General features: G+C 40.4%; 2 protein-coding genes across 2 annotated transcripts; one reads left to right on the plus strand and one right to left on the minus strand.

The window, feature by feature from the left end:
• Positions 1-477: 477 nt before the first annotated feature.
• Positions 478-14,002, plus strand: esamb (endothelial cell adhesion molecule b; the record flags this gene model as incomplete). The annotated part of the gene is made up of 7 exons (XM_084064677.1): positions 478-648; positions 1,762-1,978; positions 3,839-3,994; positions 5,280-5,324; positions 12,933-13,055; positions 13,260-13,389; positions 13,521-14,002. The coding sequence occupies 7 exons, from the start codon at positions 478-480 to the stop codon at positions 13,984-13,986; spliced, it is 1,308 nt and encodes a 435-aa protein (XP_083920803.1). The 3' UTR covers positions 13,987-14,002.
• A 1,029-nt stretch (positions 14,003-15,031) lies between these two features.
• Positions 15,032-21,031, minus strand: acad8 (acyl-CoA dehydrogenase family, member 8). Its single transcript, XM_084064270.1, has 11 exons — positions 20,902-21,031; positions 19,690-19,790; positions 18,826-18,995; positions 18,477-18,586; positions 18,245-18,321; positions 18,020-18,157; positions 17,686-17,821; positions 17,200-17,297; positions 16,875-17,027; positions 16,640-16,742; positions 15,032-16,505 (listed from the first exon to the last, which is right to left on the minus strand). The coding sequence occupies exons 1-11, from the start codon at positions 21,014-21,016 to the stop codon at positions 16,450-16,452; spliced, it is 1,257 nt and encodes a 418-aa protein (XP_083920396.1). The 5' UTR covers positions 21,017-21,031; the 3' UTR covers positions 15,032-16,449.
• Positions 21,032-21,554: the final 523 nt, after the last annotated feature.

Consider the following 21,554-nt stretch of genomic DNA (forward strand, 5'->3'; position numbering starts at 1 on the left):
CAGTTGATGCATTTTGACAGTTGCCTTCACGTTGGTGGCTGAACAAAAGGATAAATGCTCCTACACAATACAATATTCCTGCTCAATACATAGTGTGCATGAGAACTTGAGAAGTGTGCTTTCTCTGGTTTGGTGATCATTTCACATTTTATTTCTTCTGCAACTTCAACTTTTTCAATGCATTTCTTTGCCTTTAAATGCTTTTTTATTCCTTATGTAAAGCCCTTTAAATTGCCTTTGGATATAAAATATGCTTGCCTTGTATTGTTCACAAGGTCACAGTATCCATATTTAGAAGAAAAAGGGGGAGAAAAAAGAAAAGAAAAATCACTGATATTCTGTCAATATTTTGCTTACCGATAATTTCACTCCTATTCTTATTGACCTTGACAGAACTGTTTCCAAAGCAACTATGATGTAAACTACCAATGTCATCTCACGCTTTGTTGTTTAATTTACTTGTTCAAGCATAGCATGATGTGTCGTGTTGCTTTTCCAGGTGACACCGAGAAGTTGGAGATCCCCAAAAGAGAGATGGAGGTGGTCAAAGGCCAAAGCGTTGTGTTGCAGGCCTGGTATAGCCCTAGAACAGACATTGCCAAAAACTCTGTCATGTGGAACTTCGATGATGAAGCACGCAACTTGCAGGTGAGTGGACCAGCAAAGAACATGCATTTCTCCTATGATCCTACTAGCTTGATTATTTTTAAAGTTACCTCATCTTGAATGCAGCTGAAGGCAATATTATAGTTGTGGTTGCGATCCATTTCAGTGTTACTGTCTGTCAGAATCAGAATAAATAATCAACTTTATTGTCACATCACAGGTTTACAGGTGTAAAACATTGAGTGAAATTTGTTTTTGTGCAAGCTCCCTCGTTTTTGTTATTTCCATAATAAAGAAGGGAAGAAGAAGAACGGGGGGCAAGGGGGAAGAGAGATCAATCAATAAAAACGAGAGACAGCGAGATCCCAAACCGACCCCGGCAGCGTCGCGATGGCACTGACGGCGTCGGTAGCGGGGTCGGTTTGGGATCTCGCTCGCTCCTCCTGTTCATTTAATCGAATAGTAGATCTGCTATTTTTCCTTTTTTTTTTTTTACACTGATGAGGTAAATATGTATGCTTAAGTGGTTAATCGATTTGTTGATGTATACAAAATGGAAATAAATGTTATTCAATTAATCGATAATCGATTGAGTAATTGCTAAGAAAACAGTTGCAGTCCAACTCTCATGTCCGGAGACTGATCTGTACAGAAAGATTATGACCAACACCACTGCTAATATCTAATACAAAACGGAAGGATGCTAGTAATGAGTCAAAGAGTGATGCTAATGGCATTCTAGCTCTGGTGCATATCCGGTATGACATATCCTAAAGCTGCTAGTGACTGTGTGTGCGTGTGTGTGAGTCCGTATAATAGTGTTTTGGCATTTGCTGTGATTATAATAATCTCAATAGTTAAACTGTCTGTTGCCTGCAAGCTTATCTCAACCATAAAATCAGCCTAAAATTCAACCTCCACCATCTGTACATACTGGGATTATCTTTATGAAGGATGTTGATGTTCTGTTATATGGTTAATCTGCAGGAGGCTCAATATGCTTATAGCATATACGTGTGCCTATAGCCTGAAATACTATTCAGAGAGAGAGAGAGTATTCAATTTAGGAGTTTGCTCATTATTAAAAAGAATTCTAACTGTATAAATCCTCTTGCTGTCTTCAGTACAATGTTTGTTTTCTTTGGCTCTGTGCAGATAATATCTTTCAGCTCAGGTGAGATAGGTGGACCGATCATACCGAATGAATTCACCCATAGGGTTAACTTCAGCAAGGACATGCCTTCTGCCAACCTGTCCATCTACATCAACAACACCCAAGAATCCGACTCAGGGCGCTACACCTGCGATGTCCTCTACTTTGGAGATTCTGGCCTCACTAGCTTCAAAGGAAACGTTCTCCTTAATGTTAAAGGTAGTGATCTAGTCACTGTCACCAATCCTCAGTGTTTTAACTCTGAGAGTATTAAAATGGGTAATGTTTTACACTGTCAGTTAAATTATCACTGCAGATTTTACTGTGTTGAAATACCTACTGTAAGCATAGGCGGCGGGTAATGAAGGCTAGGGTAAGCTAAGCCTTCCCAAATGTTATCCTGGAATTTTTTTGAAATTGAGCAAATTATATATAATAAATGTGCGCAGCATTATTCAATTTTCATCCTGGGGCTCTGTATAAATTGGTCAATATCTAACCCTAACCCTAACCCTAAAACCGAAATAAAGTAACCAAAAAGTAACTTTATCTGCGGTAAACCCGGGCGCGCGGGAGGGGGACACATGCACGCGCGCTGCGCGCGCGTGCATGTGTCCCGTATCAGCCTTCCCAAATGTCGGGCTCACCCGCCGCCTATGACTGTAAGCTTTATAAATCCCTGATGTATTCCGCTGTGAGTGGTATTTCGAGAGTTTTCATTGTTTTTCCTTTTGGAAACTTTGAAAGCTGCTACAAGGCATTGTATATCTCTGCCTTGGTTTTGGAAATCCAGGAAGATTTTACATATTCCTTTTATCTGACCCAGACCTATTAAAGTAGATGTGTATGAGTAATTAAAGGAGTAGTTCAACCAAAAAATGACTTATTTTCTATCAATTGCACACCCCATGAAGCCTTGAATTCATGGATATTCTTTTGTTTTTGTCACATTCCTAAGCCAATAATTTGATTCCCATCTCCTACCGGCTAATGTATCCGGTAGGAGACACAAAGTAGATTATTTGTGTTTCCTACCGGAAATACACCCAGTCATCAAATTATTGGCTTAGGAATGCGACAAAAAACAAAAGGAAATCCATGAATTCAATGCTTTATGGGGTGTGCGATTAATAGAAAATAAGTCATTCTTTGGGTGAACTATTCCTTTAAATATACAGTTTTTGAATACTCAGTGTTTTCTTAAATGGGCATGGAACTTGTATACATAGTTGTGGTCCTGGTATAGCCTGGTAAACCATCCCCCTCCCGGAAAGCTCATTTGCATTTGATTTCAGGAATTGGTCTGGCCTGCAGGCCTTTCTGGGCGTTTCTCCGGAGTTCATAACATGAACTCTCCTATCAGCGTCCTCGCTCATTGTTCTGTAATTGACAATAGAGGTTGGCTTATCAGGTGGAACCCGAGTGAACCCAAATGGAGCCGAGTGCAGCCGCCATTGAAATTCTGTCGTCGTTCTCAAACTGCTTTTTTTGCGGCACGGAATTTACTTTTAAGATATCGTTCGGATATAATCTAGTTGTTTAACTTCATATATGTGGTCAATTAATCATGACAGAGCCTATTTAAAAATAAACATTCAGAGAACCGGCAGGGGCGCGCAGTGACACGCATGTATCCGAATAAAGCTACCTATTTTCGGCATGGCCCTCGAAAAGTATGCTTGCGTCACGTTGCTCTGGTGGTGCTGTAACAAACTGCTGATTGGCTGAAGGGGAACAAACTGCTGATTGGCTGAAGGGGTTGTCAGTCAACGGTATTACTCCCGCCCAAATCGCCCATACAGGTCTGCAGGCCAGACCAATTCCTGAAATCATATGCAAATGAGATTTCCGGAAGGGGGATGGTTTACCAGTTCTCCTTTACGTTACGGGTACTGAAATACCTTTTAAGATTACGATATAGAATTGTTGCATCGGTTTGTAGAGTTGTCTCTTCTTTATAACAGTTCATCAGCCTCACTCAGCCCGTCTGTCTACCACTCTCTCTCTGTGTGTGTGTGTGTGTGTGTGTGTGTGTGTGTGTGTCTCTCTCTCTCTATTTCTCTTTGTTCTACCACCCAGTCCCCCCCTCTCCTCCGGTGTGTACAATGACAGGGGACCCAGTGCTGAAGGGAAACGTGACACTGAGCTGTAAGTCTAGCCATGGGAAGCCTGTCCCTCAGTACAGATGGACCAAGATAGCTCCTGTATCTGAGGTCTTCTTTTCTCCAATGCAGAGTGAGTAAATGTACACTGCGATTAGCCTATAGTGTTCCTCTTCAATAACAAACACTTTGTGTCTGTGTGCCATTACATGCACACAATATGGCATGATTATACCAACTACACAGTCAAATCCTCAGTGTTCATTTAACTCACTAACTTAAATGGATACATTAAGACCCTACAGTGTGCCTTTCATCCGTGTTCTTTTTAGTTCAGCACCTGCCTTTAAATGGTATGTGGATGTGCATGACCTCCTTTTGATCCTACATTAAGACTGAGGACTTAACTGTTTAGAAAATCACTCAGACGCTAGACCAGCGCCACATGCTTCAGAATAGTCACATGGCTAACTTTGATCTTGCGATGTGACTGTGAACTTTGACCGAGGTCCTGACCCTTCACCCAACTCATCCGACATGTTTGATCGACATCGGATTAAATCTGTCGGACAAACAATTAGGCGCACGGCCACATGCTGGTGATTACAATACAATAGCCCCGTGGGTTCTGAGTGTACTAAACGTGTTTGTTTACAAGCTCCTGTACATTGTAACATGGTGCAGGAAGCAATGCTTCATCTGCAATGCTTCATCTGCTTCAGGTATTATTATTCTAGAGTTTATTTGTCACTACGCAAATGGGAGTGGTTTCAGTGCCTTCAGCGGACTTGCCCCAAGTGTTCAAAGAAGAGTGAGCAGAGAAATTACAGCTCACTTACACAATTTCACTCCATGGGGAGGCACCACAAATAAGAAAAATATAACCGTATGTTGTAGAAACGTTAGTATTTCCTCCTGCAGATTCCTCAGGTCCTGACGGCTTTAACCCACGACTTAAACAGCTTGTTTGAAATGTGTCCTTAGGTCCGATAAAAGTTCTTAAAGGGCTAAACAAAGGCTATGTGTCTGCCAGTGGCTGTTTCATGTGCTCTATCATGCCATAACATTTAGCGTGAAATCCACTTTTCAAATAAAAACATGTATAAAGTTTTCTGTTGCAAGCAGTGCATGCTTATATTACTTTAATACCGTTTTCTCAGAACTGGATGATGCTCCGGAGAGAAAAATAAATCACCAGCTGTTTCTGAATAATACAGTAGGATTTAGTTTCTGTTAACCTTAGGGCCTAACCTAACTATCTCTGTCCTTACTTGATCAACACTCTCAGAGGCACAGGGTTGGATTTGGGTCAGAAAGCACATTACATCTCATCTATTCCACCCTTCATCATTCTGTACTCAATCCCCTCCTCACTCACTCTCTCTCTCTTTGGCATCTTTCATCCTGCAAAACCCAAGAACGGAGATCCTGCCCCCAGCCCTTGGTTATCCTTGGGTTCATGGGTAAGGGATTTCAGTTATGCGCTTTCACTTCATTTACCCCATCCCCATCTTACCATCATCCAGAAAATGTGATATCCCCTAGGATGCAGAATGCCTGGAGTCCAGCTGAAATCCATCATATCAAAACCCATTCCAAAGCTTTCGAGAGGAAAAATCAACCCAAATTGTATAGCAAATAATACTAAAATACTAAGACAACAAAATAAGTAAAAAATAAAATGATTCTTTGAATTAAAGGAGAAATCTGCCCGACGTTTTTCTTTTATATGATATTATGATATCCTAGGACGAGTGTTACAGTAGAAAGAATTCATAACTCCATCCCGAGTCGACCGCAGCTAAAAACCCGAGCCTATGGGACTTGCGTTAGATCGCATATTTTAATCGTTTTTTTTAATCTAACGTTCTTATGGACAGAAAACCCTCCACAATGTTTTTGTCCCAAATGGGCCGCCGTAGTATTTACAAAGTAATTCGTCTTGCGTCTTGCGAGACTTCCGGAGAGGCGCATCCAACATAAACACTGTGGAGTGTTTTCTGTCCAGAGGGGAGAGAGGGGAGAAATGCTAGTCATGACAGGAGTTGGATTCGAACTCAGGTTCTCATGACTCACAAGGACATGCAGAGCCACTAGCACTAGTAAAATGTAAACAATTGGCAAATTGACAAACAAGCACGAATATGTTGAAGTCCGCGGCACAGTAGTGTACTGTGGCCATTTGCTCCTGCACCATTACAGTTCCTCCCATGTTCCTCCTCTTCGTCCATGGACCATTTCTTCTTGCACAGGCGCCATTCCATGAAATGTCCATTAAGCATCCATGAGTGTCCTAAATTTGACCTATGCCCACGCCACGGCTTCTGAGCTGGCACCGTGGGAAGGCGTCCAGCAAAGATTTTGTGAACCAAATATGATTGATAGTGGTTACATTTGGGTTGACTTTCCTTTTAAACCTTTACTTTGTGTTCTGTGTTAACCTTAGCTATACAGTAGCCTTCCCCCAATGTCTCGTTATTGTGTGCTATATTTAGACTGACAGTGAGCCTATAGTGACTGTATACAGTCTGCCTCAGTGACAATTTTTTGTCAAGATTTTAGGCAGTTTACTCAAGAGCGACATATAAGGCTGTCTTTCTTTTGTATGGCTCAGTGAAGTGACCTCAACTATTCACATTCCACAGCAATAATTACATTAGGTGCACGGTGGCGCAGTCGGTAGCGCTGTCGCCCTAGAAGGCTAGAAGGTCCTGGGTTCGATTCCCACCGGGGACGCTGTGGGCGGCAGTGGCTCAGGGGTAGAATGGCCGGGCAGAGTGAACTGGAAACCGCAAGGTTCCAAGTTCGATCCCGGGCTGGGGCCAAGCCCCCAAAACCCAGTGGTTGCATTGAAGCGAAATGGACATGCTGGCCATCTGTAGGTACTGCAGCTTAAACGGACGGGGCCACTGCACAATGTACGAGCGAAAACGGTTTCGACCAATGGGCTTGACTCACAAGCACGGGGCCGCGCACCTCTGTGACGTAAAACGCCTCACTTCTGTGACGCAGAACGTATCACAGTGGCCCCAAATAGGCTACGCCCATCACACTTTTTAACCCGGAAGAAGGGGTGAATTCGCTTCATGCGCTGGGTGAGCAAATCAATGCAAGTGGATGGCAGGGGATTTCGGGTGCCCTCTCTATTATTTTTTAACTCTATGGCTGGGGCGCTCCCCCAGAGTTAGTGTCGAAGTGTCCTTGAGCAAGACGCTGAACCCCTAATTGCTCCCGATGAGCAGGTTGGTGCCTTGCATGGTTTCCTCCGCCATCGGTGTATGAATGTGTGTGTGAATGGGTGAATGACACAATCAATGTAAAGCGCTTTGGATAAAAGCGATATATATATATAAAAACAAAAAATGCACACTGGGGGTGTGTCTTCTCCTCCGCGTCACCAGCGCCCATACCCTAGGTGGGGTTGGCGAAAGGGCCTACTCTGTGTGGAGTTTGCATGTTCTCCCCATGTCTCCTAGGGTAGTAATACCCTCACAAAAACATGTAGTAATCCTGGTCACTATACTGCCTGATGGAGGGGAGGGGAACTGGTTGGAATAACGTGTTCCTTCCACGTGCTTCGTCCAACCGGGGAAACTCCCCCCTGTCAGGTGACAAGAAGGTCAGTTGGATCTTATGCATTGAAGGAGGCATGAGCTCGGCCCTGGCCTCCCTAGGCTGGTGGGGGGAGTGTAGTGCCCAGGATCACTTAGCAAATTGGCACCGGGTGAAAAAAGGGTTACAAAATCGAGGGATAAAAAAAAAGAAATTACATTTTTAATACAATATAAACAGAGATTAGCATGTAAGTCCCGAAATGTATACATAATTAATAAATCTAGCCTCTCTGTAACATATTGTAGCTTTGGTATACTGTATATTCAATAACATATCAAGAACACTGGAATATTTTTATATGGATTTACGGTAGTTGTTGCCTTCCATTATTAAAGCTGGAGTGACAGGTGCAGGTACACTATTATTATATATGGCAAGAGGAATTGCAGGTTATTACTGCATCAATTGTCTGGTATGAATAATATCAGAATAACTTGTTTACCTATCCAAATCTATATTGATATCGCCAAGGTCGATTGTATGCATAATTTACTGCAGAACTTGACATGAAAAGGTGAGCTTACAGGCCTTGTGCAGTGTTGATTTCGTCGACTAAAACTATGACGAAAAATGTTCGTCGACTACCTTTTTTCACTGACAAACTAAATAAAAATTAAGCTATGATGACTAAAACTAAGACTAAATATATTGACAATTTCGTCAACAAATAAAAACTAGACTAAAATGTTACGGAGGGACTAGTGGAGAAGAGATCCAGTAGAACTAAAAGACAAGTAATTTTATGATTGGTTGCACTCAGGTGTTGCGCTCTGAAAATAGCAGATGTACAAGCTCACAACGTGTCGTGCTGCGGCGCGTGGTGAGCTTGTAGATCGGCTATTTTCAGCATGCAGCCAAGTGTAAAATCAGCCATTACGACGCCATCAAGGCCCACCAAAATACATTTTAGTCGACTAAATCAACTGTAGATTTAGTCGACTATAATCTTATGATATTTAGTCAACTGGATTATTATACCAGGAAAAATGACTTGGATTTATGAGGAATCATACCAGCGAAAAACCCTTCAGGTGTACAGTTTGTGACAAAAGCTTTAGTCAAAATGCTAATCTTAAGAAACACATGTTGATACACACAGGAGAAAGGGCTTAGTTGTACTTTTTGTGGCAAAAGCTTTAGTCAAAATGCTAATCTGAAGAAACACTTGAAGATCAAACATTAAGATGAAAAGCTCCCCCCTCGGACATACCTGTAGACTACACCAGGTACAGATTACTTTTTGTTGCTCTCCCTCATGGAGCTACTTGCGGATTATACCAGGGTCAGTCCACCCTTAGGTGAACACGCACTGACCCTCTGCACCTTAATCCCCATGTATAACGCACAAACTTTTTTTGTTTTTTGTTTTATTTTTTATTATTTCGCTCTTTTTCTCTCTAAGCACCTTAGCGTCTATAAGTATATCATGCACAGTATACATACATTGCTGCTATGCTCAGGCACCTTAGTTTGTCTCTTATCTCAGGTACTTTGTAAATATGTAGATAACTTGTTTTTGGCCTTCTATTGTTCTCTTGTTGATCTCTTTCCCACTTGCCCCCTACCCCTCTTCTTTTTCTCTCTCCCCACTCTTCTTTCTACGGAATTTAACGTTGCGATGGGAGTGATGTACAAAAACGAATTTCACCCACTTTTTTACCTTGTAAACATGTGATGTGACAATAAACCTGATTCTGATTCTGATTCTGAACTAAAACTAGACTAACAGTAAAACATTTCAGATGACTAAAATATGACTAAAACTAAATGGAATTTGATTCAAAAGACTATGACTAAAACTGAATCTAAATTGGCTGTGAAAATCAACACTAGCCCTGTGGGAGCACCACTAGTCCTACGGGACAGACACTCACCAGGGGGGTGCAGGGGGCTGGCCCCCGAGGCAGTTTTTAGACATTTAGATCTAGAGTTTGATCATTTAAGTTGTTAAATGCAATGTCAGGAATCCAGATTGATGATTAAAGTTGTTACAGAGTATTGCCCAAATGATATTTATGTAAATCACAAAACCGATGTTGGGTATGGTGCTATTTTGTGTTGTCTAAAGCAAGGTTTACATTTACTGCATCAATGCTCAGATAAAGGCTGTTCATTGACCTTGCGTGCGGTGACATCAGCTTATGAATATTACCATCATTAACATATCAGATCCCTGTCAGTCCTGTCATTGCTCAGTGAGCTACCCTATGAACTCTTGGCAAAAGCTGAGTCAGCTGGTTCTCTAATAATCTTCCACAATACGGCTGACCCTATTTCACAGCTGGTTTTTGAGCCTGGGATTGAAAAACTAGAGAGTGATATGTGCATAATATCGTTGCTGTCCGGCAGAAACCAGCTAACTCCATTTGGACGCTTTTGCATTTTTTTCCAAAAATCAGGGCTATTGAACACCCTTTAAGTCTGTGTGTTGGTAAAAAAAAATATTGAACCAGTGAAAAGTATTAAAAAGCGCTTCTGACAAAACCAGCTAACTCCTTTGGATCCTCAAACTTTCTGCTAAACCAGCTAACTCCACGGAGTTAGCTGGTTTTGCTGACTCCAGGCTCCACCCCCTTTTGACCGCCAACCTCATTGTGAGCTTGGAGGTCCATTCAGCTGTTCTTATCAATGATGAACAAAGCCTCCTAACTCCCCTTTTTTTAATTTCCTGAAAAATGAACATTTTGGAGTTAGCTGGTTTCTGCCGGACAGCAGAGATATCATACTTAAACTTTTAATTCATTTTCTGTCAGTTAATCGTTGCATCCTCATTTTTATTTTATATTGTTCAGCTTATGGGTTGCTTTCTTATTATAGTATGATTTTTACATTCACACACTTGGGAGGAATTGGCACACAATTCAAATCTAGATCTAGATTTGATTTAGTGGTATTATAGTAATCTGTGATTGTTGTACTACAGCACAGTATATGGCCCTAACCACAACAATGACAGTACAGATTTAGATGGAACTGATGTTATCAAATACAAGACCCAGCCAGTGCTTTGATCGCCCCAGGATTTCCAGGATAGAAACAGATGTGTGAATGTGATTGTCTCTTTCCATATTGTAGCATCATTTCTACAATATTGAACTTTGACTTCTCTGCTGATACAATCTGGATGAGTCTTGACGTTACGTTACTGCTTTATCCACTAAGTATATACAGCTCAACCCATTAAGACCGGGAACGCATATGTGTCATTTTAGATTTCTTTTGGCAATCAAAAATAGCAGACATACAAGCTTGTAGATCTGCTATTTTTTTTCTTGAACATTTGTGCAAATCTTTGAATATTTTAATAGCGAACATTTGTAACTCAAATCTTTGCTTCTGGAGGTCCCTGGAACAAAATATTTTACAAATGTTCGCTTTAAAAAAGATATATTCAAAGATTTGCACAAATTTACAACATTTTTCTAAAATAGCATAGCGCGGTATATGAGCTTGTATATCAGACATCTAAGACATCTAAAATGACAGAGAGGCGTTCCCGGTCTGAATGGGTTGAGCTGTATACTGTATACTTAGTCGTACAACAAATAGCTAAAAACAATCTAAGCTCACAACGTGTCACATCATGGCCCTTTGTGAGCTTGTAGATCTGCTATTTTCGCTACCCTAAAATGGCTGGCCCATAATAGGGGTGCCAGGTTGAAAGTGGTTATGGTGACATCAGTACAGAATGCAAATTATTTCTGCCTGTCTTCCAGTAGTTCAATCTCAGTCCATTATGGTGCATGCAGAATGCATGGCGATTCTATGCACACCCCTTTGTCCTTGTAAACCCTGTGCCACACATCTGATGAAATGCTTTATTGTGATGTTCCAGAGTGGATTTTAGAGGATTTGTGTAAGTCGCTCTTAATGTGCGTTTATTCTTCTTCTGCTTGTGTGTGCAACAACATGGCATTTTAAAGCCAGATGTGCCAAGCAGAACAGATGACAATACCCAGCTGAGACTGATGCACACAATCCTCTGCTTTGTCATGGAATAATTGTGTTAAAAGAATGTGTTGATAAACCCCTAGAACCTGGGTTTGTTGCAGAAACTGATTTTTCAGATCCCCATTCATCGATCTTTAATGGATATGCTATTATGCTTAGATCTCAGAAAAAGAAAGAAAAACATTGTTGTTCTTAACCACTTAAAGGGATATTTCACTCTAAAAAAAGCCCCTCAGACAGTTTTTAAGTTGCTTGATTCAGTATTTAGATATTTGATACTCATTTTATCAGACACAACCCCATACAAACCCATTATAACTTCAAACTCCATTTTTAACATGTTAGATTCATCAAAAACACCCGTCCTTGGTTCTGGTGACTCATCCTGCCCTCCTAATACGTGAGGGGGCCGTGTTTTTTTAATTACTCTTTTCATTTATTTTATTTAGATTTGTTATTGTATTTATTTATTTTCATTTTCCAAAACGAATTTCAAAGTAATTGAAAAAATCACGGCCTCCTCACATATTAGAAGGACAATATCAGTCACCAGAACCAAGGACGGGTGTTTCCGATTAATCTAACCTGGTTAAAATGGAGTTTGAAGTTACACTGGGTTTGTATAGGAAGGGGGCGTGTCTGCTAAAATGAATATCAAATATCTAAATACTGAATCAAGCAACTTAAAAACTGTCCGGGGTGCTCCCAAAAGCCTGAGTAGACGATAAAATTACCCAAAATGTTTTTGAAAGTGAAATATCCCTTTAAGCTCTATTTTTGTACTTTGTCGTACGAATATAGCCAATCTACAATCTCAACACATTACACCGGGATGCATTGTAAGCTCGTAGATTGGCTAATTTTGCAATGTTTGATAAAGAAACATATAAAGAAAATTTGTGAAGATTTGAACCTATGCCCTAAAAAAGGAGGATGACATTTTTTTATGACGTTATGGCCAAACATTTATTTGGAAGTTTCTCGTGACCTTTGACCATCACACTAGCTCCATGTAATGTAAACAGGTAATCTATAAGGACCCTTGACCACCTTTCCTAAACGTTTTTCGGTAATGCTGCTAACAAACACAAACTGGGTGAGAACAATTACTCCAGTATTGAAGTATTAAAATCTGATACCGTGTCAACATTGATATTTTTCCAGCTCCATCAGACATAAAGGATCTCTGCACTGAAAATAATGTATTTACTTAATAATTTATTACTTTTGTGTGACCGCTAGAGTAAACAATGTTGCAATAAGTCTTTCCTTATCTATAAGTGTATATCCGTACAGTGTAACCTGTAACGTGTAGTTTGTGTACAGCTTGTTGTTGTGTTTTACATACTAGTACGTACATGCACTAGTTTGTGTCTAAAATGTGTGATGTTGTTCTTAATCATGACATAATCTACTAGCCTAACCCTTGCTGTGGGTTACTGTGGATTATCATAACCAGCTGGAATGGACCTAAAGGGTTTGCAACATTGTGATTGTCTTTACAGATGAGAGACAAGGAACCCTTAGGCTGAGTAACCTGACTAGGAGCATGTCAGGGAAGTTTGTGTGTCGAGCTAGCAACACGGCTGGCTCTGAAAGCTGCTCCATCAACCTGGAGGTTATTACATGTACGTACATACTAACAAGAAGGGTATATATATTTCATTGTCATTACAGTATGTACAGTAGATCACTTGTATAGTATTACTGTGACTCTTGGTAGTGAGAATGAGTGTGCACAGTCAAATCCCATAAGGGTAAATTTGTACTCTTCCAGAGTTAAAGTAACTCTGGATTTTACAGCATACATCCCTCTGGCCATTGTCCTTTAGCCTCCAATACAGGCATGATTGCAGCAGCTACATTGGGGTCCATTGTGGGACTGGTGGCCATGCTACTTTTCCTTATCTTCATACTGAGGAGGAATAGGGACACAGAGGAGGAGATTGCCAATGAGATTAAGTGAGATTTTCGCCTTCTCTGTGTTGAAAGTGAACGATTTGTTCTGATTTGACAACATAATATATGATTTCTTCTTTTTATGTCTAAGTTTGTTGACTTTCCCCCTGTTTCTCTGTCTGTGTTTGCCACAGGGAGGATGCTCAGGCCCCTAAACGAGTGTCTTGGGCAAAAAGTAACTCAGGCTCAGACATTATCTCCAAGAATGGCACACTGTCTTCTATTGCCACAGCAAGTCCTCAATCCCAAGACCCCCATCAACCCAACTTCCACTACCAATATTCCCCTGTGTTAGCCTCTGACATGGGCTCTCTGATCAATGCCTACCATCTTCAGCCTGGTGAAACCAACCAACTTCAAGGACTCCCGGGGTACAACCTCAGCAGCACCCCCTCACGTAAGCTCAAGAGCATGAACGGTGGCCCCCGACACACTCCCCGGAGGCCAAGGCCCCCCACCCCCATCAGGACTGAAGGTGCCCAACCTCAGGTGCCACATCCCCTCACCATATCCCTACCAATCAGCTCCTTGTCTCTGACAGACATGGGACGTGTTACCGTGACTGTACCTACTAAGAGTGAAGCTGGTTCACTGGTGTAGCCATGAGGAGTTGGATGTTTAATAACACCTTGGAGTTTTTGAAAATATTACATTAAATAAACAATGGACTAGAGACACAATGCCTTGGAATGGAATGCACTTTTTTTTGTTAAAGAAAGAAGAGGAAAGATATCTCACACCAACTTTGATCAAGTCAGCACAAATTATACCAACTCCAGTCCTGTTCGGATTCTGATTTACTAGAGAAATGCCTACTGTATAATAAAATATATTTTGTTCATAATTGTTTGAACAGGTTTTCAGAATGATCTTTGGCAGTGTTAAGATTACATAATGTAAGGTAATGTACATGATATGCCACATGAGTACATAAATTTAATTTATTCCCCATTATCCCTGGATATAATCAGCCATGATATGCATTTGACTTAGTTTTGCAACAAGCAAGGTTTTTTAATTTACATTTGCATATTCATCAGGATAATCAGAAACACATTGTATATTTTCATGGCCATTTATATTATACTGTACAGAGCGGTGGGATTTGACACTTCTACATAGGCTAAGTATGTCCACTATTCTCAGGTTAATTGTACAGGGCAAAAATACAGCAAAACCACTGTTTCGGTGTTTCATATGGTAGGATCTAAACATTGGTTACCTCTCAAACACCAGCTGGCATTCACTGATATTTACTTGTGTACAATATGGCCCATTGCACTCATGAAGTCATATACTGTATATTCATACTGCCTATTATGGTAGTTGCATTGTACCTGAAATGTTAAGTGTAATTCTGTTGAGTTTGATAGTATATTTTGTTCATGCCATTTAGAGTTCTGGGGCTTTTTCAATAAACACTGTTCTCAAATGACTTCCATTATATTAGTCATTCAGGGTAATAGTCACTTCAGTTGTCTTCAAGACTTTTCAATTCACGTTTTTTCATATACACTATCATGGAAACACAAAATTAAAATTGCATTTCTTATTTCTTAATAACTATTAAACACTGTACGAAAGAAGATGAATATTTCTGCGATCACAGACACATGTTAAGAGAGATTAAAAGTTTAGAGGAAAATAACTTTATTGGAGTGTGATGAGGTTTGTTTCAAAACAGCAATGCAATACCATGTTACCATGATGCCATCAGAGTACATACACCACATAGTGCTACCAAAGAGAACTCAAATACATCTACAGTAAAGTGCATTTGACTTTTCATAGGGCCTACTAAAGTCAACAGAAACATACTGTAACAGTTAAGTATAATAACCACAATCAGATAGAAATAAAGGACACTTCAGTGTGGCGAAACACACACATATGCTGTATTTGACAAAATTGCTAAAACAAATCTCAATGAGCAGCTTTATTATAAACACTACAAAATGCTGTTTTATGATCTACTGTAGTACTGAACCCAGAGGCGCCATTCAGAAAAAATCTAGAGTAAAGTAGGCAAATTCATTTGCCAAGGTTGCAGAGAAGTCAAATGCTACATGTAGATGGATGGGCATGGATTTAGGTGAAATTCAATTCAATGCCCTTATTGCACTGATCAAACATTTTCAAAGGTGGTGCAAATATGCATATAAGCACTGAATTTGACAATAATTGAAAACACTGGGGTGTGGAAATTGCCCATCCCTGGGACCCCAACTGACGCCTCTGTCTGAACCACATCAACTATGTTTTAATACATTTGAAAGCCTAATTACTGTACCTGTGGATTAGTCTCTCAAGCCAGCCTATATCTTGCACAATCTTTGAATGCTACATAGACAGTCTGGGGTTCTGTTATCTGTCTTTTTCCTTTGCTACGACTATATTTTGTAACTGCAAATCGTCAATAATTTCACTGGTTTGTTCCTTCTTCATTAAAGTTTGAAATTCATGGTTAGGAAGTAATTCTTGAACTCGACTAACAGCGAAGCTATGTGATTGCGCACCTGCTGCGAGAAGGAAGGTTGGGGACGCCTGATTTACACAACTGAACAGGTGAAACAGAAGTGGGGTGGGTTAGGCAGAAGCATTCGAAAATTGTGGGGGCAAACACGTGTCTTGACAGACCACCTTTGGGCAGATATTAGGAAACCAGTTAAATGGTGCATCTCAAGTCTCTTCTTTGATATTTGCTTGTCTATTTGCCTGGCCTGAAGCTGAAGTTGTTCTGATCTGCCATTTTTAAGGTTGTCCCAACGCACTTATTTTTGCTCAGAGTAGCGAGGAGGAATGCGGGCTACCATTTGTATCGGTTTGAAAATACAGTAACGGTGGACATTGGCAGCAGATCCAGCTGTGCCACCATAATTAGAAACAAACCTCACTTCACATTCTTCTCCTCACATGGACGCTAGTGAGGGAAATGTGGACGCAAATAAAGAGACTTGGGATTCATCCAAAGACTAACAAACCAAAGCCATCACAATAGGCCACCACCACTATCACTATAGAAAGATGAGGTCCATTATTTAAAGGTCTATGGAATAAATGTAATCACACGTCTGTCAGCAGACTTCTGGCAATTATCATCCTCATCACCTCATTTGTTCCTTTAAGATAAAGAAAATGAGAAAGATATTGCACAATTATAACAATGCCCTTAGAGCCAATGAAAATCCATGTGTAGTAGTATTTCATGTGAACTGTGTCAAGGTCATATTATCTAGCTTTTCAAAATGCTCACCTTCTAGAATCTGGTGTACTCTTATGTCACGGACATACTGTTGTACGGCATAGTCTTTCAGGTAACCATAGCCACCATGCATCTGAAGAGCTTCGTTGCAGATCTGTTAGGTGAATAGATACCAAATTGAAAACTCTTGATTGAGCATTACAAATTGTAGTTGTAATAGACAAGGAGAAACCATGTACCATTTTTTTTTTCTTTGCTCAGTAGAAATTGTTTTTCAGTTACTCACACCAAAGCACTCATCTGTGACAAAGAGCTTGGCCATGGAACAGAGGGAGACAGCGTCAGACCTGCCCTCCTGGAGTGCTCTCGCAGCCTCGCGCACCAGGAGACGTGACGCAACTAGCTTGGTGGCCATTTCTGCCAGCTTGAACTGTAGAAACTATAGGGAGAACACAAAGTAAGAAGATAACTAATTTTTGACCAGCAACACCATTGTGCAATCAACATAAATGAGACATTTCTGAAATAGAGTAAAATGTTGGCTGGGCCAAAAGTAACTAAGGAGCATTTGGATAGTTACGCGGACTGCTTTAATAATGTGAAGTTATTACCTGGTTGTTGGAGAGTGTCTCTCCAAACTGTTTGCGTACCGACACGTGATCTCGTGCTAGCTGCACACAGGCATGCGCTGCACCAAGAGAACAGGAAGCTGTGGACATGCGTGTCAGGAAGTGTTTGAATAGCTTGAAGTAAAAGTAAAAGATTTATAGGTACGTATTTTCAATTTAATCTGTACTTCGGGTCATATCTGAAGGGGTAAGACTTAATTTTACAGTTTATAACATATTCATGATGCCTGGACAAGACCCTCAAAACAGTAAATAACACATTCACATAGTAAACACTTGATCATTTGATCAAGTTTTACCAAGTGTTCATGTAATACCAATATGGTGAACAGTGTGTTCCAAAACATACCAAATGAATATCTCTTCTAGTTTTTAACTATGGAAGTAAATGTCTATAGTAAAGCATGTACATGTATACAGTACATTTTACATAACGGCTGGCGTTTCCTTATAATCTGCCTCCCTCACCAATATTGATCCTGCCTCCATTCAAGCCCTTCATAGCTATGTTGAAACCCTGTCCTTCCTGACCAAGCCGATTGGTCACTGGAACAGCACAATCCTCGAATATCACAGCTCTGGTTGGCTGGGAGTTCCATCCCACCTTGAACAGAGAATATTAAATTATATAGTCCTCTATTCTGAACCATGAGTATGACCAAATTCTGCCATCTAGTGGACATTATCCATGGCATATATCTATTGGGTAGTAGGTACATAGTCAATAAATGCATTATAGCTATATATTTATGCTCAAATGCAACTGTATTTAGTCAACAATAGTGATGTGCTGTCTTCTTACTTTCTTTTCTTTCTTTCCAAAACTTAGTCCTGGGGTGCCCTTCTCTACCACCAGGCAAGAGATGCCCTTGGCTCCTTTCCCTCCTGTTCTGCACATCACTATATATACATCTGTATCTCCACCACCACTGATGAATGCCTAACAGAAAGCACATGAAGAGATTAGTAGCATCTGGTTCATTATCATCTTATAAATAGTACCTAGGAACCATTCAAGGAAAAGTACCTTAGAACCATTCAGGATGTAGTGGTCTTCATTCAGTCGTGCAGTAGTGAGAAGTGAGGCTGCATCGCTGCCACTCCCTAAACATTAAATACGGTAGACAGAAGTAAGCCCCTTAACAACATTTCATATGGGTTTATTATGTCCTTAATAATGAGCTAGAGGATCCATGAATCTATGTTAAATTCATTCACTGTACGAAACAGTTCAAGGTTACGTGCGAATAGAGACTAACCTGGTTCAGTGAGACAATAGGAGCCAAACTTTTCCATTGAGCAGAGATCAGGACAGTACCTCTCCCTTTGCTCAAGATTTCCAAATGTGTCTATCATCCAAGCACACATGCTACAAATATAAAACATACCATTGATTTGTCATCAGAGAAGAATTTAGCTAACAACAACCACCACCAACCTCCAAAGAAAATAAACGGTTGATTAAGAAGGTATTTAGGTTTTTGTGCAATAATAAATTAATGTACCCTACTTTGTCAAAAGGGGGAAAAAACAAAATGTTCTGCCATTAAAAGTCTTCCAATAAATAAATAAAATTGTATCAGATATATACAAATATCCGTATCTTACTTGTGGATGCTAATATAAGCTGTGGTGCTGACACAGCCTGTGGATAAGGCCTCAAAGATCACTGATGTGTCCAGACGAGATAAACCGGATCCTCCCACCTCCGGTTGAACATAGATCCCACCAAACCCCAATTGGGCTGCCTTCCGCATTGTCTCCACTGGAAATATTTCCTAAAATAAAATAAAAAGACATATTTCACATCTTTAATGAGCTAACATGGTACATTTAGCAATGACATGGGAAGTAGGCAATAGAAAGAATGTAAGTGAATTAAGGGTGATGGCAATGTCAATTAAATAATTACAAATATTTACCTCTATTCCTGTATAGCTTTGAGATGTTACTTGCATTAATGAGGGACAATTTGGGACTGTCATTTCAGGCGATGTTAAACAAGATAATGGTAAACCAGAGCTCAATACTGCCATCAGTGGTAGACTGGTGGTGCCAATTTGGAACAACCTTGCTAAAAATAAAATTGCAAAGTATATAATGATATTTACTCATCTTGTACTGACATACAATGAAAGAATTAACTAATTAATTAAATAGACACGTTTTGACATGTCGGCCTTCCTCAGCGTTTCAAACTAGCAATTCTAGTTTGAAACGCTGAGGAAGGTCGACGTGCCGAAACGCGCCTGTTCCTCTAGATAGACTGCTGCTGCTGTGAACCTATTAAAAAATACATTAAGAATATATCTGGAGAGTGCGCGGATAATCCTTTCATTGTATGCATCCTCGAGAATCTGCACCCTATATAACTATAAGAGACTATTCCTCAAGACTCCCCTTGAGTAGAGCACACCTTCTCCTGACGGTATTGATCCGGTAGGAGAGTTGCCTTGTCTTGTACTGGCATACCTTTTCATCCCACTCAGCCATGTGTGGAGCCATCTCATTGGCTGCAAAGTCAAAGGCCATCTTCTGAAACTCCTTCTGTTCATCTGAGAGTCCATGGGAAGCTACAAAAACCATGACCGTTACAAAATACTTTGTTAAGCACTTTTCTCACTTGACTTGGTTCATCTTTTGTATCAGGGGGCTCTGGTTGGGCATTCCTCCTTTCCTCTCATAGTGTGCCATTTTTTATTGAGAGATGGCTCATCATTTTGGAATTCACATGCAGCTATGGACTTTGTTTTCAAAGAGTGCAGACAGACTCCACTTTTAAATGCGTGACAGTGAATTAAGGGGGGAAAGGGAAACGATGATCTTTTAGAAGCCTTAATAGAAGTAAAATTTGGAACAACTCAGAAATCCCAGATCCTCCCATCACAGAGGCGTCATAAGGAGGGGTGTGTTCTGTGTTGAACAACACCACAGCCTCTGAGTGGTGGGTCAGGAGGACAACTGCCAACCAATGACAAACCACTGTAGCCTATTGTTAAATATGATCATACATATGCAGTGGTGGAAAGTAACTAAGTACATTTACTCAAGTACTGTACTTGAGTACAATTTTGAGGTACTTTTTCTTTACTGGAGTATTTTCAATGTTCAATACTTTTACTTCTACTCCACAACATCTCAAAAATTGTACTTTAACTCCACTAGGCTAACTCCACTACAATTATTTGAAAAGTTGAGTTACTTGCTACTTTGTAGATGCCTCACGAGTGAGCTTAAATCTGCTATTTTCAAAAGATTTATTTTGAAAAGTTGAAATGGGACATTCTGCATAATGAGTACTTTCTACTTTCGGTACTTTAAGTACATTTTGAGAACAACACTTTTGTACTTTTATAAGTAAATTCTGAAGTAAAAAAATGTAGTACTTTTTACACCACTGCAGCTGTCAACCAATGAGAAGCCAGTGTTAGCCAGCCTATTGTTAAAGTGCAACATATCATGGCAAAGCAGCCGGCAGGGTATATTATATATATGAAATGAGTATTATAGTTGCTCAAATATATCTCTTTTTACATTCGTGATGAATGATTACTGGTCTAAGGCTTGCCTAAACCACAACCAATGTGGCCATTCAGTTCAGTTGCCAATGAAGGTGCACTGTCACCGCTACGTGTCATCTTCAATCATAAAGCGTATGTGCAACAGCTCTCTAAAGGGACTTACGGTCGACGCATGAAGCTATTCCCCGTCTCTGCACGCTGTTAAGTATTAAATGCTGGTTTCTTCCTATGCAAGACCTCAGTCTGACAACTCTTGCTAACGTCCTGGCTGCCGCCATCTTAGCTGTGTTCCGTCAGCAACGATAAGGTGGCAACAATAAGACTTCCGGTGGACGATCTCTTCAGAATAAGAGTACCCTCTAGAGCAAAAAGGAGCCATTGAAAAACGGTTAATTTGCACATTAAAACTATAAATTAAGCATTTAAACGACATATTATGTTTCTATACAACACATATTATGTTTCTGTGTAACAAAAAGGGATTTAAAACATTAATAATTTATATAAATGGATAAATGCTGTTCAAAGGAATGCATAGCCTATACAAATTGGACACTGGACAGGAGACGGCTCCGCGAGGCAACACTTTGGACATACGCACGCGTTCAGGGAGACCTCCTCTACAATACCACACTCTCCGCTAAGCGGGAGAGGTGTAAAAAAAAGTGTGGCGGGCCGTCCAGTGAGGTCAGAGGTCAGAAAAGTGCCACTTTTAGACAATAGTGGGCGCTGCACAGGAGACGGCTCAGCGAGGCAACACTTTGAACATACGCACGCGTTCAGGGAGACCTCCTCTACAATACCACACTCTCCGCT

The sequence above is a fragment of the Gymnoscopelus microlampas genome, assembly GCF_963454915.1.
Source record: "Gymnoscopelus microlampas genome assembly, chromosome: 8".
Classification (NCBI taxonomy): domain Eukaryota; kingdom Metazoa; phylum Chordata; class Actinopteri; order Myctophiformes; family Myctophidae; genus Gymnoscopelus; species Gymnoscopelus microlampas.